Source organism: Anopheles coustani, chromosome 3 (assembly GCF_943734705.1).
Source record: "Anopheles coustani chromosome 3, idAnoCousDA_361_x.2, whole genome shotgun sequence".
In the NCBI taxonomy this organism is placed as follows: Eukaryota; Metazoa; Arthropoda; class Insecta; order Diptera; family Culicidae; genus Anopheles; species Anopheles coustani.
The window spans coordinates 80,959,969-80,978,882 of NC_071288.1; the positions used below are offsets into that span (position 1 = coordinate 80,959,969).

Below are 18,914 nucleotides of genomic sequence, written 5' to 3' on the forward strand. Positions count from 1 at the left end.
AACATCCGCTTAATATACCACGAAAAATAAATCAATCCCGGACATCGGTGAGTCGTAACCCTACAGGTGTTGTGCACCCGAAGCAGAAAAGCAAGTTCCGGTGAAACGGTGACAATCCGCCCATTTGTCCAAACACGAACAAACCGCGCAAAACAAAGTACCTTTAGTAGCTTCCCTCTGGATCCCGGATCCCAGATGCATCCTCTGAAGGCGGTCGTGTGCAATCGGCAAGGATTCAACAGCGTGCAGTGCTGAGTGCCGCTCAGAACGAAGCAAAGCGAAACTAGTGCAAATATAATCAGTGACGTGGTTTCCAACAAGTCGTGTGGAAAGGTATCCCAAAAAGATATCGCCAAGAAGAACCAGGCAGGCTCGAGAACTGTTCGCACAGTGTTCACAGCCCGGCAACGGAATTCTACGGAACCGGCGACAAAGCAGTTATGGCTTTGTCGCTACTACAGGACGCCCAAACAGCAAGAGGTAAGAGTCACCAGACGCAGCAAAGAATCGAGCTACTTCTTGTCTTCGAAACAAGCATCGTGGGGGGAAGGTGTCAAAAGGAGTTAATTTTAATTGGTTCAATTAAAAGCTACGGGTTTAAGCCAACCATTGCCCTTCAAAACGCACGTCAAACTGGGGGGTTTTCTTTTAAATGAAAATAAAGCGCATCTAGCGTCTTTCTTCCCGGTCCGCTCATTAATAATGGTCGCGTATTCAGGATGCTTCAGGGGCCACCGCCGATTCGTTGCATGCGCAAAGGCACCGCCAGCATCCAACCAGAATAGAAACACTCACACACTCGCATAAAATACTATAAGCAAGCAAGGTGCTATGTAGTATATAATGGAAACGATAAATCCATTCCAATGCCATCGTGAGTTTTCGCGGAACTTTCACTTTCCATCGACGCTTTCACTTTAAAAACACATTTCTTTTATTTGTGGTGGAAATTTAGAGAGGAAGCAAAATTTAAAATGTTTTCAATGAGGATGAATTTAGAAATCATTTTTGTAAAATAATAAGTGATTGAAATTTGAAGTAATGATGAAAACACAGAACGTTTGCAAAACGCATATGAACAAATTTTCAAAAACAGAATTGAGGAGAAACAAAACACTAACAACTCATTTAAAAGCTATTCCGCGCTACTAGACTACATTTGCACTAATTTTTTTTCAATACTTGCAGCAAATTGCAATAAATTTTGTAATAAAATCTTCTAAATTTCGTATTCGTAATAATAAACTTGCTTTTTAATTGTTTTTGAAGCAAATAATTTAGCTTTTACATAAATTCATTCAAAACAGTTAAATAGAATAATATTTCTATCGACCTAGAATGAGTACATTTCTCAACCCCGTCCATCAAGGACCCCTTTTATTTTCATTTAATATTCTTCCACCCTTTCCCACCCAAAACCCCGTCGGAGTGTTTCCTTTCCGCTCCGTTCCAACTCCGTGGCCATACAATGCAATCAAGCGACTCACAGGCCGGGCTTGACGATGGGCGAAAATAATACAACATATAAACACGCAGAAAGTAAACAGAAAGTAATTCCATCCTTCCTGATCCTTTACCGCGCACGCACATCACCATCCTCCCCTCACTTTCCACGAACGTACATATGTGTGGCGTTCATGCTTTTCATCAAACAGAAGTCCAAACAGAGGAGAAAAGCACCAGCAAAAAAAACAAACAAACAAATAAACAGAAAAAAGGGTTTCGCAAACTCTTTCACTTGCTGCCCGGAAGGACCCCTTCATGGTGTGCCCCTCGTCGGAACGGGGGTAGTACTCGCTACCTTCTTCTTTTTGAAAATGAAACCGAAACGCAAACAAGCGTATAATAAATACGTTGTAATAAAAAAAATGGTTATAAATAAAGGATTAGTTGGCGTCGTTGGCGCCGAGAGCACGAAAACGCCGGCTGTCCCCAGTTCCCCGACGGCAAACCGGAAGAAAGCGAAAGCCGTCTCTCATTCGCGCCACGGAAAAGCACCGAGAGAAGGGGAAAAAAGAAACAAAGTGGCAGCATACATCAAGAAACCGCACACATGCAAGCAAACCCGCCCCAAAATGCGCGCCAACGCTTGGGCCACGTGTGTTGCCGGAGCAACCAGTAGTCCCAGGCATCCTTTCATTGAAACCCATTCAATCGTCTCGCCGACGGTTCGGCCCGACGCAGACGATGACGACAAGGACGACGACGACGACGACGACGGCGAGCCGCGTGTTGCCGCGTCATCGGCATCGTCCTGGAGCTCCCCGGGTTTTCCTTTGCTTTATTTTTACTTTTCCATGGTTCGGTGAGGAGGAATCCACCCCACCGGAGGGCGCGGGGCTTTGTTTTGCTTTTCCACACACATGTCGGTTGGATGTTGATCCTTTCGTTCCGTGCTTTGAGAGTGTGTGCGCTCGCCCCAACGAAAGGGGACGATACGTGAGTTTATGCCGCCGGAGCATAAGGACGAGGAGAGTTTTTCAGTCACTCCATGTGAGCGTTTATATGGCCGGTTGGTTTTTCTTTCCGCCGCGACTCGAATATATATGTGTGTGTGTGTTTTATTTGCTCTCAGGGGTTTTTTTTCTCGATCCCCGCCGGCTTCGTACACTTCGGAGTAGTACCGGCATTCCGGGCGGATGTTTGTAGTATTTATTTATGTTTTCCCTCTCCCCCCGATGGGCGCGTGTGGTAGTATCCGGCATTGATGAATGAATAGCGTACGCGTACGAGAATACTTGTGCTCCAAATCAAATCTTTTTGCTAATCCGATTCCTTTCCCTTTGCTCTCTCTTTCTCTCTCGTTGCCCTCTAGGATTAGTCGCCGTCCGTACGTTGCAAGATATGAACCGTGACGAAGAACGTAGCCTTTCCGTGTCACCGCCACTGACCGGACAACGTCAGCAGCATCATCTCGGCATGAACCTCCACCAGCACAGTCCCTCGCTGTACGGAGGGTTCCATCCAGCCACCGCTTCCGCCATGGGCATGCTCGCCCCACAACTGTTAGCCAATCAGACGGCGGCCGCCCTGATGGCCGCCGGGCTTCCCATGTCCCTTCGGGCTTCCCTTGCGACGGGACTTTTCCCACCGCACGCGGCCCTTTTCGGCGCCTGGGCGCCACCGACACCGACGAGCAACAATAGCAGCCCACCTCCCCCTCAGAGTCCGATTTCACCCGCGCTCAGCCATAAGAGCTCGAAGTCGCTCAAGCTCGGCTCGCTGAATGGTAGCACCCACAACAACAACAACAATAATAGTAGTCACAATAACAACAACCACATCGTGTCGACGACGTCGGAGATTTTGCCACGCGAGCAGAAGAAGCAGTCGAAACGGAAGTTGCAGGCCCGCACCAAGGATCTGCATCATCACCACAATCTGATGCGATCGCCGAGTCATCACCACCATCACCATCATCACCACTCGATCCCGATGGACATTCCGAGCCACGAGACGATGGTAAGTCCGGGACCGATCTCTCCCCCGACGTCCGGTTCGTCCCCACAGTCGAATGGCAGTGTGGAGTTGCCCGCCACGATCACAACCTCTTCCTCGACGTCTTCCTCGCGCGATCCCTCCCGCGACAAGGTGTTCACCTGCAAGATCTGCAACCGATCGTTCGGCTACAAGCACGTCCTGCAGAACCACGAGCGGACGCATACGGGCGAGAAGCCGTTCGAGTGCCCCGAGTGTCACAAGCGGTTCACGCGCGATCATCATCTCAAGACGCACATGCGGCTGCATACGGGTGAAAAGCCGTACTCCTGCACGCACTGCGACCGGCAGTTTGTACAGGTGGCGAACCTACGGCGCCATCTACGAGTGCACACGGGCGAGAAACCGTACGAGTGCGAGATGTGCGAGCAGAAGTTCAGCGACTCCAATCAGCTGAAAGCGCACATGCTGAGCCACAACGGGCAGAAGCCGTTCCACTGTGATAGGTGCAACTCGAGCTACCGGCGGCGGCACCATCTGCTGCATCACAAGTGTGGCATCACCAGCCCACCGACGCCGGCCATCAGCCCCGCGATGAGCGGTCTCTACGACCACAAGTCAGCGTGCGGGTCCGACGCGAGCGACATCTCGATGGAACTCTCCAAGTCCGACTCCTTGATGCTGCACCAGAAGTTCCCGGGACTGACGCTGCCACTGAACTTTGGTCCACTGCCCGTGCCGGAGCCGCTCGCCAGTCCGACGGACCTCGGTACGCTCGCACACACACCCAACAACACCACAACTACCATCACCACCACCGGCAGCACCTCGTCGCCGTCGGAGCATGGTTCGTCGGCGATGGATCTACGCGCCGGCAGCCGATCACGAACTCCGCAGCAGATCGTGCACATCAAGTCGGAGCTACCGGAGCAGACGGAACCGGAGGACCTCAGCATGCACTCGCCCCGCTCGCCCGTCTCGATGGAGGAACTGGACGAGCTGGACGACGCCGCTACGCTCTACCTGAAGCAACGCCAGCAGCAGCGCCAACTCCTTCAACAGCAGCAACAGCAGCAGCAGCAGCAGCTACGCCACTCCGGCATGGAATCGTAAGCAGGTCTCTTGGAGGAACCCTCCTGTACACCCTCTTGCACACACTCTTAGTCGTTGTTGTTACAAAACCAAAACCAAAACCAAACTGAACCTCAAGATGCCAATCCCTCTACGGAGCTACTACTAGATTAATTACGATGATCATTCGGAGAGTCTTACTTTGGAGCGGTCGATGTACAAAAGCGAACAAAAGAAGCACGAGCAGATGCCATATATAGAAAGTCCCTTCCAACACGCTCTCCTCTCGTATACACAACACTTATAGTTATATACATTATCTATATACACCTACAACCGTTTGCGGAATGTAACCTCTAGATGTGAGACGTCGTTTGAAGAGAGGAAGATTCACAGCCGGGTTTCCGCATGGCCCGCAGATCTTTTGAAGAGCTTCCTTGTCCGTTTCTAGAACGCTGTATTTTACCTGTACATAGTTAGTCCTCGGTAACGAGCGGGACTACCGGGAAAGACCGGGAACCACCCGCTCAGGCACCGGATGTTCGTCTCCAAAAATGGCATCCAAACCCATTTCTCCAAAAAGCTCAGGCAACAGTAGGACACCTTCTGATGAGTTTGTACAAAGTAACTTAATTACCCACTTCACCCGTCCGAAGGATGAGTCCACGGTTCCCTTGTGTATCTTTCACCCCACCCCCTTTCCCCTCGGTGTGGATTCATCCTTTGGACTCCTATGCCTGAACTGATGCCCAGAAGAACGACGAGAAGATAGCTCACATTCAGGGAGGTACTACTATTGACTAGCTTAAGGCCGGAATTGCAAGGCCTTTCTCCGATCGGAGAGTACTACGAACGGACGGTAAATCGTGTCCTAAGAACTGTTTCCTCGCCCCTTCGGTGCAGCACTCGTATTCTGCCTGATGCCTTTCGTTTTTGGTTCGCAATTAATTTCGTTGGTTGTCCGTTTGTCCGATGGGGGGTCTTGGTGGTCACCCACGTTCAAACGGCAATTGGTATACAAGTTCCTCCTCAATAGCAAAGAAAAATCCAGACGACGGCACACGACTTAAAAAAAAGAGAAAAGAAATGATGGTAAAATGAAAACGGGACAAAAGGCCAAAAGAGCTCACACACTTCATTAACACAAGATTTTTAACAGCATCCATCGTTAGTCAAAAGGAAATGGAAACACATCATTTTTAGGGAAATCATAAAAAACATTTACAACATCCCGTTAAGAGCGTGTCGATCTTGTTCTGATTGTTCGTTGTCGTCGGTATCATTAAGCCTTCCAATCAAAGCAAGCCGGAATTAGAAGAAGGATCGATCGGAAGACCGATCATTGTTTCGTGGCTGTTTGTAACTTTCTCGAAGAAGCGATAGCCCTAGCATATTTAGTAGCTGAACACGTTCTCCACCTCTCTCCCACTATTCTCGTTTGTTGGTGTTTTATCTTTTATTTTTTTGATTTCGTTTAGTTTGTAAGTTCTACTTTTAAGATCTAGCGAAGAGAAAACGTCAAACGAACAAAGTGTTTTTTTTTAACTGAACTGGAAATCGCGGCTGTTTTCCGAGTCGAAATCCAAACCTGACGATACCATGTAAGTCAAAATGCGGCAGCAAATCAAAATTCGTTTTTTAGTTTAAATCGGTTCGGTAGACGGGTTAGACTGTTTAGCTTAAGGTGCTGGCAGAGTGGGTGCGGTTCGTTTATAGATATCTATTAAATATTATTTTTATTTCGAAAATAAAACATATTTAAAAAAGCCGTATGGTAAAAATCAATACAAACAAAACTTCTTTCGTTTCCTTATTTATTTCTTTATATATGATCATTATCACGATATCGTTCTTTTTTCATTCGTTTGTCCACTTCGGAGGTTTTACGTTTGATTTTGTTGTATAAGTTTCTTTTTAATTTACCGTATAGCATTAAATCATATCGGATGCTGCAATGTAACTTAAATCTTCCAAGCAACTGTTGAACTTCCAAAACCCAGCTCCCTCGGGGGGAAAAAGGGATCAACTCTTTCCTTTCACTTCATTGCATCCGCATCCTCCCCACACAATCAGCAGCACCATTTCATAGACTCATTCCCGAGGCATCCTTTCTGGTTCGGTCGACAAACACTTGAAGAGTTCATCTTTTTTTTTTCTTCCTTTAAAATTCCATAGCCTGCAGAAATCGAGATACAAGATGTAAAACGCATTCTTAGGATGAAGGAAAAAAAATTTGTCCCCCTTCCGGGCCGGTCTGGAAAGCCGTAAATTCCACTCGCTGGCCTTTGTCCACCGGCTGGATTAAGGACATGTTTTACATACGGTTATAAAAGGTCCTCTTATCGCTGGCTCAATAAAACTTCCTCCCCACACACGGGTGTAGGGATGTTGTTTTTTTTTATTTTTTCAAGCTCCGACACGCCAACGATAAATCCCTCGATTTTCCCCCCGGCGCGGAGGACCCTTTCGGTTTGCGAGAGTTGCTTCCTCGAAATCCCAAAAGCCCATCGAGCCGTGATTTTCATTCAATAAAATAACAATTTGCCATAGATCGTCGGCTGGGCGGAAGGGGGCGGAGGTGTAGAATGGATTCCGCATAACAACCGAAAAGGGTTGTTTGACCAGAAAAGGGTCAAACCTCCGAAAACATCGCCCTGGAGCCGTGTGTGTGTGTGTGTGTGTGTGTGTGGAGGGAAAGAGATTTCTTTTTTTCCAAACGGACACTTTTAGGGCCATTCCAGAAAGACCAAAAGTTCTGACCAGGGGTTGATGATTTCTTGATAAGGGTGTGAATTAGGGTTGCGTCGGGGTTGGACTTTATTTTTCCTAGACGTAATTTACACCCTTCCGTGTGATTTCGAAGAATCTGTGTCAGATGCAGGGCAAGGTTTTCTCGATTGAATGCAATTAGCGAGTTGGCCATGACGTGGCCGGAAGGATCTATCGGAATCATGATCCTTACGGTGCGAACTAAGACTCCTTTCCTCCGCAGAAGAATTCCTTTCACACATCAGCACGTTGAAAAAGGGTTTGAATGGTCGAAAAGGGGTTTTTCTTGAGTAGCACTGATATGGGATAACAATATACAGGGCTGGAAGGGTTTTTACACTCAATTTCACACTCTGGAATCATTTCAACCATGGTACGGAACAATGGAACCCAAGCATTGAACCATTTAATTTAATAATTCGAAAACGAATAATCGTTTCTACAAACACACACAAAGTGTAGGAGTTGCAAGAAACGATGTGCATTTTTCATTATGTTCGTTCAGGGACAAATGCACTCTGGCCTTTTCTTGCAGTGCGTTCCAAGTTTGCAAAAATTGGCCACATTGGGCTTTCCCTTTTGTTGCCACAGGGAAAAAAGGGAACGTTGAACGAGAAAATAAGGCGAGTTGCAAAAAAACATAAACCAACACAAACCTTCACGGTGGTGCCCTTGCAAATTTTAAGCAAACATCTTTGCCCTTTCTTCGCTCAAGGCCGTGACCAGGCAGTAGTGTCCCTCGCCGACAGTACCTACCGGCATATGCGTTTCTGGTGTTTGCATAAAATCTGACCAACGAAAGCCGTCCACATCGATCAAACCTTTGCAGCGACGGAAATGTTGGCAAAAATTTCAAGCAAATACCTAGTGCACAACTGTTCGCGTCTCGATTGTTTCTGCTAGTCCCTTCGGGGTGTCTGCTCCAATTGTGGCCATAAATATCGACAAAATAAACCATAAACCGATCCATCCTCGACGGGACCGCTCGGAAACCATTTCGAGGTCTTTGATCCGTTCCAGGTCTCTTGCAATGTTTTTGGCCGCGAAGCCGGAAAACGAAAGATGGTTCACCGTAAGGATTTTACAACCCATTTGTGTTGCTTTTCAAATTTTCCTTCTACAACTCGCATGTCCTTGAGTGATTTAAGACGCACAAAACCATGGGAAGGCCATACTTCACAATGCAAACCTCCGCATAGTGGAAATAATTACATGCATCTAATCTGGACCAAGAACTCTGGTGACAGTTTTCGTCCGAGTGGCTTGTGTTGTTGTGTCATTGGCCAGGTAGCGGGAAAGAGTGCCCAGGATGTTTCAAAATGGGATAAAGCTTTTCCTCTTTACATGCAAGCAAAGCCGACAAAAACGAACGACTGGGTGCGACGATCGATAAAGCTGGATGTTTGTGTCTGTAAATAGTACGAAAGAAGTAGTCAATGTAAAAATAGATTTAATGTAAACTGTATTTTAGTCGAAATTGTCTCAGTGCTAGATGTCCGTAATACCAGAATAAAAGTAATAATATAGTTGTTAATGTTCTCGATGAAAACAAAGAAAAAATTGCTGCTAGTTATGCCAGCATGTGAAAAAAAACTCGATAGTAGATAATTTATAAAAAATCATGCCAAAACTGTGTCCCTCCTCAAGTCGTAATCAAATGTTAAGGACAAATGTGCAATCGAAAGCCGTTTCGGTACAACAAAATCAAAAGATTTAACAAAATTTTCCCCTTTTCTGAAAATCTTGTTGAGTTTAAATTGCGTTCCTGCATTTGAAGTAAGATTGTTTTATCGTCTCTCGAAATAGATAACTCTCGAAACAGATATGTAGGTTTCCTGTATAACTAGATGTTGGATAAAGAAAACTCCAAACCCACTGAACGGAAGAGGCACAAATGCTGCGACAAACATTCCATCGAATAAACCGTACCCGGCAAGCAGATGAAAGTAACACAAGGACAAAACATTAACAATCACAGTACAAATTTTATGCTCTAGAATCGCAAAAAAAAAACAAAAACTCTATCGTTCGTAAGCCAATTACCCGCGTACTAAACGCCACTGAAGAGAGAAATTGTAACTACCTCAAGGGATCGAATCAGATAGATAAAGATGTATGAAAACCAAAAGGGGAAAACGATGTTAAAATTAAACCATGAATACAAGATGAATCATTTACTTTAACAAGGAACAATGAAATAAAACTACCTAAAGCAAGAAAAATATATCCTGGTAATATGTATACTCCCAAAAAATCTTATCCATTGAAAGAAAAATTTAATACCTGGTTAACTTAATTATACAAGAACGATGGAACCTCGCAACAATCAATAACCCTGAAACAAACAGCAAGCAGCGAAAGGTTTGCTATACGAAAAGAAAGTGGAAAGGAGCAAGCGGTGTAGCGCACATGACGCAGGGTTATGTACCAAAACGGAAAATACAGTTACCTGAGGAGGACAGAACCCGGTGAGACGTCAGCCAAGGCAAAACCGGTAGCAGAGGAAGAAACAAACGAAATGAAAGAAAGGGAGAAAAAAAGTGGGAATAGTATGGACAAAAGGGAAAGTAATAAAGCATGCAAACTCGAGCGTGGTTCATCAGCAGGCAAATGGAAGTTTAAAATGTTGCAATCGTCCCTACGCCCGGGGGACGAGGTGAAGTTTCCGAGCCCCGAAAGCAAAGGGAAGGTTGCTCATCCACTTCTATTCCCCGGGCGAAGAAGCGAACGGTTCATTCGGGTCCATGCGGGGAACAAAGCCATGATGGTTTCGGTGTAGGTGGTTCAGTAAGTAAAATGAGAATGGCTGGCTGGGGTGAAAGCGTATGTAAATATGATAAAAGGATAAAACGATCCAGTCCCGCGGAAACCCGGATGTGGCGACGAAACCCTATCGCGCACGTAACCGAGCGCGAATAAAGTAACGAAAGGGATAGATAATGGGTAAATGAGTGGGATTAAATGAGGCCATCAGCCAGCGCAAGAACGAGAGCGTTAAAGATGGGGCAGCGATGAACAGTTTTCCAAGCGAAGGGGCCACCATCGCGAAAAACTGCGCGCACATGGTGCGGCGTAGGAGGCGAACGCGACCCGAGTGGCAGCCATTTAATTTAAATGACTGCCTCACGCACACCAGCGCATCAGCGTTCTCGCTATCAACGACTAAGGGCAAAAAGGGGTGCAAACTGTGATGGTACAAACATGGAAAAACTCCCCCCTTCGCCAGTAGGCTTTTGATGTGCCTTTGTTTTGTTGCGCTCTTCAAGGACTCTCCTTTGTTTACCGAGCGCGCTCTTCATTAGTGTTTGAAGCGAAGCCAACAACACATTCAGACACACACACACAGGAGCATCGTAGCCGGCAGCAACAGAGAAGGATTGAACGACTCCCCTGGAAAGTACGGGAAAACAGTATCAAAGAAGGCGAATGAGAGTGAAGGTGCACGAGCGAAACGCGAGCTGTTAATGAGATTAATGTTAAGGGGTTTCCACGAAAGATGTGTGTGTGCGTGTATTTTCTTCCTTGCTCACTCTCGCTCATTCAAAACATCCCCGTTCTCACTCTCGCACTCGCTCGCCGAAGGGAGACGAGAAAAACGGAAGCGCCATCTCGCGCGTGTTGCTTTATCAGCGTGCTCTGATTATCCTGTCTGGAGGTTGGAAAATTTCGCGCGTTCTTTCACGCCGCGCGAGTTTTCTTCCTTCGCTCGGTCATTTTTGTTACTTTTCTCTGTGTTTATTCTCTTGTTTTTTTTGTGTTTTTTATTCACCACTTTCAACCGGTTGTACATAACGCGGCGAAACCTCTCGATAGCAAAAAAGGACAATAATGAAAAACAATAACAACACAGCGTCGGTACGCACGTACACTGGCGAAAAGCGTCGGTACTTTCCACCCCCGCCCACCCTCGGTCAGGCAAAAGGAAGTGAAGGAATTAAAAGTAGGGAATTTTATTTTACAGCCCTGTGTCCAGTGTATCGGAACGGCCGACACTGTCGTGGTGTTAGTGCGGTATTTTCCACTTGTATTCTTTATTTATATTTATTTTATTTTTTCGTTGCCTGTAGGTTTAAAATAATCCCGTCCCGTTTTCGCAACCGCAGGGAAAAGCATTGTCTCCCGCACGCTCCTGGTGCGCATTCCGGCTAATGAAAAGTAAATACACCCCTTTTTGCTTGCTTTACTTGTTCATCCCCGAACGGCTTTTCTTTCGGGGGTGAGCGCGCTCGGCACATTGCTCAATTCCGCGGATGTTTCTACGTAATAAAACCGCCACGCGAGGAAGGAAGAATGGAACCGGGGCAGAGGGGATGTTCAACATTAACCCGCGGCCTCCCACACACACACAGCTTCAGCAACCGGAATCAGGCAAGCGAAACGTACATACCAGGGGTGCGGTGCGAGAAAAGAAAGCGGACCGAGGGAAAACCTGAGCCGTCGTCTACTTGGGCGCTGTTGCTGTTACTACTACTCGTGCAATTACTGCTACTTCGCTTCCTTCGGACCGAGTTTGAGATGTAAATGAGATGAGAAAACTCTTTCCCTCACCTCCCTACCTACCGCCTGCCTTCGGGGAGGGGGAGGGAAAACGGGGTGAAGGACTTTGTCGACCATCTTTCTTCTTCTCTTTTTTTCACTCCGGATGTTGGTGTACTTTTTCTTCCGCGTTCCGTTTTCATCCGTTTCTTCTTCTTCAGCCTGCTTGTTTTTCCAACGGAATCCTTTTGATTTTCCAACCGCACCCCCTCGTCCCCTCTCCCCGGAGAAGCTGGATGCTGTTGGGAAGGAAAAAGAAAAAGAACTTTTCCAACTCACCCGCTGCTTGGTGCGTCGAGTCTAAAGTCGTTTGTCTTCTTTACTCGGCCGTTTTCGGTCGTCGAGAACGGAATTAAGATAGGATATTCTTTTTTATTTTTGCTTTTGCTTTCAGCCTTCGATCCTTCGTCTACTACTCCAGCAGGCGGCACACCTTCCCTCATTATGGTACGAACGAAACCGTTGCAAGCCTCACCGCCTACTACTACTACTGCTTCTATCAACGACCGTTTCCGTCTCGCTTGCTTCGTTGCTCGGTGTCATTGAAACCGCTTCTGCCTTTGCGTTTGTTGGCGGAATTTGATCCACCACCACCCCCAGGATTGCTGGCGCGGAGGGGTGGCGGTTGGCGGATGTGGTGAGGTATTCAAATTTTTTCTTTCATCCCCCTTCTACCTACCCCCACCACACCAACGTTCCTCATCACCCGTGGTGATTCGTTCGTTTGAGGCTCATTTCTACTCCTTTCGTTCGGGAAAAGTGGCGGGTCTTCTTTTTCTTTTGGGAGGGATGAAACACCCCCTTTGACAACTCAACTCGCTTGCCGTTGCATTTCGGCTAGATGTCGGCGGTAGGGCGTGGGGGAAACAACGGGCTTTAAGAGGGAATCACTAGAAATTACACTCATTAAAACCCGAGCAGAGCGCAAGCGGAGGCTTTTGGGGAAGGCTTTTCGGTGTTCGCGGGGGAGCCAAGGGCTGGGCAATGAGTGTGTGTGTGTGTGTAGGGAAGCGGTAAAACGAAACTGGAATGAGGCATGAAGGATTGGGTCATGCCAGAAAAGCGCGGGGGCTTCTAATGCGGCTTTGACTAACGCCGGCACGACATCCTTCATTTTGGTAGCTTCAATTTGTTTCCTTTCTTTCACCTTTCGGTTACATACGTACAGTAGAACTTGGTGAAAGTGAAGAAGGTTTCTGGCATCAAATAAATTTCCTATACATGTGATGTTTCTTTGATATTTCAGGTGGAAAGAAATTTTGTAAACCCCGTTGTACCACTGATCAGGCAAAAATTGACATTCAAACACGTAAACAAAAACATAGGCAATTATGGCAATTACGGCCATAATTGATTTATAGGGCCGAACCCGTTACGTCAAAAAGGGGAACTAAAAGGGAGTTACAAAAAGGTTATAAAAGATAGTTGCAATAAAGCAAAACTCTCTCTTCCACCAAAAATCACCCGGGTAATTATAAAACGCAGCTGAAGCCATCCGAAACATACCCCGAAAGAAAACTCGCGCAAGAACATTGGTGCCGTGACCAGGATTCTTGAAATACGAACGTTGGTTAATTTTATCTTCGCGATTTCGGGCCGTTTTCATTGCGCGATACCATAAACGCTACGTACGCCGTTTTTCGATTCAAAATGCCCGCGGAACCCATCATCCTTTCGTCGAGAAGAGCGATCCTTCTCGTTTCACTCAGCCGTTACGAAAGCTTCGTTCGCGATTTTCAACAAGACCGTGATCTTGTTGAAGTAGAAGCCAGAATATCCAAGTTCGAAAGGTTATGTGAAGATCTTGAAAAGCTGCAGCAGGAGCTTGAAGACGGAGCTACAACCGAAGAGGAGGTCAAGCAAAATGAAGCTCTTCGCGCCGATTTCGAGCCTCGTTTGATACGGGTGGAAGCAGAACTTGACCATCTTGGGGAAAGGACGGATACATGGGGTGTTTTGCTGGAACACTTGTTGTGCACCAAGTTGCCAACAAGCACACTGAGGGACTGGGAGGAGCACGCATCAAACGAAGAAAGCCCGACGTATGCTAGCCTGATTGTTTTTTTGCAGCGCCGTATGTGAGTGCTTGAAACGCTATCGGTGAACAAGGAGCAGGATGTCAGTTTTAGCGAAGCGCAACATCATACAAAACGGATGCCACCTACGCGGCTCGGAAGCTTTGCAGCGGCATCAAATGCTGTACGCAAATGCTCTCTGTGCGATTCAGAGCATTTTATTGCAAAGTGTTCCCGATTCATTGCAATGAGCCCGAACGAACGCCATCGCACCGTATTGAACGCACGATTATGTTTGAATTGCCTTCGAGACAATCACCGCGCCCGCGACTGCACTTCGCAGTACAAATGCCGCCACTGTAATTCACAACACCACACTATGTTGCACTCACACACGTCACAGGATCACTCTGCCGGAACATTCTCCACTGCCATGCCAGCTGCGAGCATTGGACCAGCCACTAACGATCACACGGCAAATCTTCAGCGAACTTTCGCAGCAGCAATGGAGCGAGCACCAACGCAGGTTTTGCTCCAAACTGCCATCATCAATATAGTTGATTCTTTCGGATTAGTTCATCCAGCTCGAGCACTTTTGGACAGTGCCTCGCAGCCTGATATGATAAGCAGTCAGCTCGCTCATCGACTGAGGCTAAAAAGAAAGAAGGTTAATGTTATGCTGCAGGGTGCAGGCCAATCTACCCGTCCGCTGAAAGAATCCGTTCACGCGAAGATTGCCTCACGAACGAAACAGTTTGAAGTGGGTGTCGAATTTTTGATTGTCGACAAGTTGATGGCTAATCTGCCGCTGCGGGACGTTAACACGACGAGCTGGAACATCCCGTCCGAGTTGATCCTAGCCGATCCAGAGTTCTACAAATCTTCGGCAATCGACATTATTCTTGGCGCTCGACATTATGCTGCTTTCTTCGAAGGTAGCGCCCAGCTCAAACTAGCACCTACCCTTCCAACTCTGCAGGAAAGCGTATTCGGATGGGTCGTCACTGGTTCGATTGGATCGCCGGAGCCTTCGGAAGGCACTTCTAATATTGCTCACACGACAGCTGTAATTTGTATGACAACTCTAGAAGAATCCATCGAGCGGTTTTGGAAATCAGAAGAGTTATGGTTCAACGATGGCTACTCACCCGAAGAACGCCAATGTGAGGCTATTTACCGAAACACAACCCAGCGGGATCCATCGGGTCGATACATAGTTCGTCTTCCGAAGCAACCAGATTTCTTTGACAAACTTGGACTGTCAAGGGATATGGCTTTGCACCGCTTCATACTTCTCGAAAGAAGACTCCAACGTGATCCAGACCTAAAAGAAGAATACCACAAGTTCATGAAAGAGTACTTGGAACTGGGGCACATGACTCCCACGTCTCCAGCAGACAATGATCACGGGTATTACTTACCGCACCATCCCGTTTTGAAAGAATCTAGTACGACGACAAAGCTCCGGGTCGTTTTCGACGGATCAGCGAAGACATCTACTGGATATTCGCTAAACGATGCATTGCGTGTCGGTCCAGTAGTGCAAGACCAGTTGCTGGATATAATTCTTCGTTTTCGCACCTACAAAGTAGCGCTCGTTGGTGACATCGCGAAAATGTACAGGCAGATAGAAGTCCATCCTGATGACCGTCGGTTTCAACGCGTGTTGTTTCGATTCTCACCGGATGCTTCAGTGGAGACTTACGAGCTGAATACGGTGACCTACGGGCTTGCTCCATCTTCTTTTTTGGCTACGCGTACGTTGCTGCAGTTGGCCGAGGATGAAGGCACGAACTTTCAGCATGCTGCACAAGCTTTGGTTCAAAATTTCTACGTGGACGACTTCATCGGTGGTGCTGATTCAGAGGAGCAAGCAAAGCAGCTACGAGAGGAGCTCGATGAATTGTTAAAAAAGGGTGGATTCTCTCTGCGAAAATGGACCTCTAGTAAGTTGGCCGTGCTCTCTGGTTTGACGGAGGATCAGATCGGAACGCAGTCAACGCTTCAATTTATGCCCGACGAGAAGATAAAGGCACTCGGTATCGCTTGGGAGCCCGAAGCTGACGTTTTATCCTTCGAGTCGCGGATCGACGCCGACACTAGCTACCCCACAATGCGGTTAATATTCTCTGGCATCTCCCGAATGTTCGATCCGATAGGATTGATATCGCCGATCATCATTCGCGCTAAGTTGCTGATGCAGGAATTGTGGGTGCAGAAGCCTGGCTGGGATAATCCTGTTTCTGACAGCATCTATAAAAAGTGGACATCCATTAAATCCGACTGGCCAATTATTTCCGGTTATAAAAGTGATCGCTACGCTCTCTTACCTGATTCTCGCGTTCAGTTACATACGTTTTGTGATGCCTCTGAAGCCGCGTTCGGTGCATGTATTTACTCGCGTTGTGAAAACAAACAAGGACACGTACGAATCTCGCTATTAGCATCGAAGTCACGTTTAGCACCACTAAAACGGGTTACATTACCGCGATTAGAACTTAATGCAGCCGTTACAGGAGCGCATTTATACGATCGTGTGAAGCAGGCGATGGGACTCGAATCAGCGGAGTCATATTTTTGGTCCGACTCGACAGTTACGCTGCATTGGCTGAGTTCATCGCCCAACAATTGGAAAACGTATGTAGGCAATCGCGTCGCGGAGGTGCAAGCCTACTCACATCTCCATCCCTGGAAACACATTGCGGGATGTTCGAATCCTGCTGACTTGGTATCACGAGGCGTGACCGCAGCAGATTTCGTGAAAAGTGCACTGTGGAGCAGCGGTCCAGAGTGGTTAATTCGTCCAGCGTCTGAATGGCCAAATTCAACACCAACGGTTGCGGATGGTGCCGAGCTAGAGATTCGTCAAGTGAGTGCAGCGGTTGCCGTCATCGAGACAGTGCATCCTTGGTTCGAGCGGTACTCATCATACACCAAGCTTCTACGCGTCATTGGGTATTGCCTTAGATTCGTGCGCAATGCTAAGGAGAAGTGCCGTACTCGCCGCGATCCATTGGAGCCCCCAGCGTCATCAACTATCACTCCGGACCTCATGGAAGCTGCTAAAACTGTGCTATGCAAGCTGGCACAGCAAGACGCATTTCCAACGGAGCTCGAGCGGTTGAGGAAGCGTGAGGTGGTTCCAAAGCGCTCACCACTTAGACGTCTGAGCCCGTTCATCGACAGCGAAGGAGTTATGAGAGTAGGAGGGCGCCTCAAGCTCTCACAACTGCCTTATCAATCGAAACATCCAATTCTTCTGCCCAAGAAGCACATCTTCGCACGCCGCATCGCAGAGCACCTTCATAGAGAACTCATACATGGTGGCGGAAGATTGCTGCTTTCCCAGATTCGCGAAGAATTTTGGCCACTCGACGGACGACATCTGGTGAAAAGCGTCGTTAGGCACTGCTTACGATGCATTCGCCAACAGCCCATACTTGCGCAGCAACAAATCGGGCAGTTACCATCATCGCGGATCACACCGAATCGACCGTTCGCGACCATCGGAGTGGACTATGCTGGGCCGATCTACCTACGACCGATCCACAAACGAGCAGAGCCCGCCAAAGCATACCTCTGCGTATTTGTTTGCTTTGCTACGAAGGCTGTTCACCTGGAACTAGTGGGTGATTTGACCACTGCTGGTTTCCTAGCATCACTTCGACGGTTTGCATCGCGCCGAGGACGTCCGTCCCATATCTACTCGGACAACGGTAAAAACTTCGAAGGCGCAGCCCGGGAGCTTAGTGAGCTATTCGAGATGTTCCATGATGAGGAGCAAAGCAACATCATCGTTTCGACTTGTGCTGATATGGGCATCACTTGGCACTTCAGTCCACCAAGGGCTCCACACTTTGGCGGATTGTGGGAAGCTGCAGTGAAGACCGCCAAAAGACACCTGTTTCGCCAGCTGGGCAGCACGAGACTGCCTTATGAAGGATACATCACTGTGCTGCACCAAATAGAGGCAGCAATGAATTCGCGTCCGCTGTTGCCTATGTCGGACGACCCCAACGATTTAGCCGCTTTAACACCTGCACATTTTCTTATAGGCACATCCATGAACGCCATCCCCGAGCCGGACTATTCAAACCGAAAGACGTACACCCTGAGCGAGTGGCAGAAGTGGCAACTGCTCGTCCAGCGCTTCTGGAAACATTGGGCCAGCGAGTATCTACAAGAGATGCAAAGGGATACGATGAAGACCTGCAGCAATTCAGATTTCGCACCTGGCAGACTGGCAATCCTGATGGACGAGGCTCTTCCTACAACACAATGGCCACTCGCGCGGATAGTTGAGACGCACCCCGGCACGGATAGTTTGACACGTGTGGTAACATTAAGAACTGCAAAGGGAATTTCGGTTAGGCCAATCGCTAAAATTTGCTTGCTACCGGAGGCAACAAACTGAGCTTATCACCACGTGGAGAATAATTGTTGACGAGTGTCAAGGGGGCGGAGGATGATCAGGCAAAAATTGACATTCAAACACGTAAACAAAAACATAGGCAATTATGGCAATTACGGCCATAATTGATTTATAGGGCCGAACCCGTTACGTCAAAAAGGGGAACTAAAAGGGAGTTACAAAAAGGTTATAAAAGATAGTTGCAATAAAGCAAAACTCTCTCTTCCACCAAAAATCACCCGGGTAATTATAAAACGCAGCTGAAGCCATCCGAAACATACCCCGAAAGAAAACTCGCGCAAGAACAACCACTGTTGTGGGAACTACAATCGTAAGTCTGCTAATGTATGGAAATGCGTGTCTATAGTTTGGTTGCCTTCCACACTAAATACTTAAGATACTCTTGGTAGATAAATATATGCTAAGTTTACCTTTTTTCTAGGGTTCAAAATTAAACGCTATTTTAGTTATATAACATGTAAATAAACTTGTTCTAGGTAATTGATTGACCCGTTGGAATCATAAAATAGCATGTTTAGTAACGTAAGGACATATTTCGAGGTAATTTCGATCCGAATGCATGGCAGGTGGACTCTACCCTACGGAGGTTAGACTGTACCTTGACGCCATCGGTAGAAAAGAGTTTCGTTTTTCGAGCAAGTTAGAGAAGAAAA

The 18,914-nt window shown here is 47.3% G+C and overlaps 2 protein-coding genes across 2 annotated transcripts; both read left to right on the plus strand.

The window, feature by feature from the left end:
• Positions 1–440: 440 nt before the first annotated feature.
• Positions 441–4,551, plus strand: LOC131267437 (protein krueppel). Its single transcript, XM_058270320.1, has 3 exons — positions 441–480; positions 2,816–4,169; positions 4,263–4,551. The coding sequence occupies exons 1-3, from the start codon at positions 441–443 to the stop codon at positions 4,549–4,551; spliced, it is 1,683 nt and encodes a 560-aa protein (XP_058126303.1).
• A 9,954-nt stretch (positions 4,552–14,505) lies between these two features.
• LOC131267446 (uncharacterized) lies at positions 14,506–18,243 on the plus strand. Its single transcript, XM_058270332.1, has one exon. It carries the CDS (start codon positions 14,506–14,508, stop codon positions 18,241–18,243), a length of 3,738 nt encoding a protein of 1,245 aa, XP_058126315.1.
• The last annotated feature ends 671 nt before the right edge of the window (positions 18,244–18,914 follow it).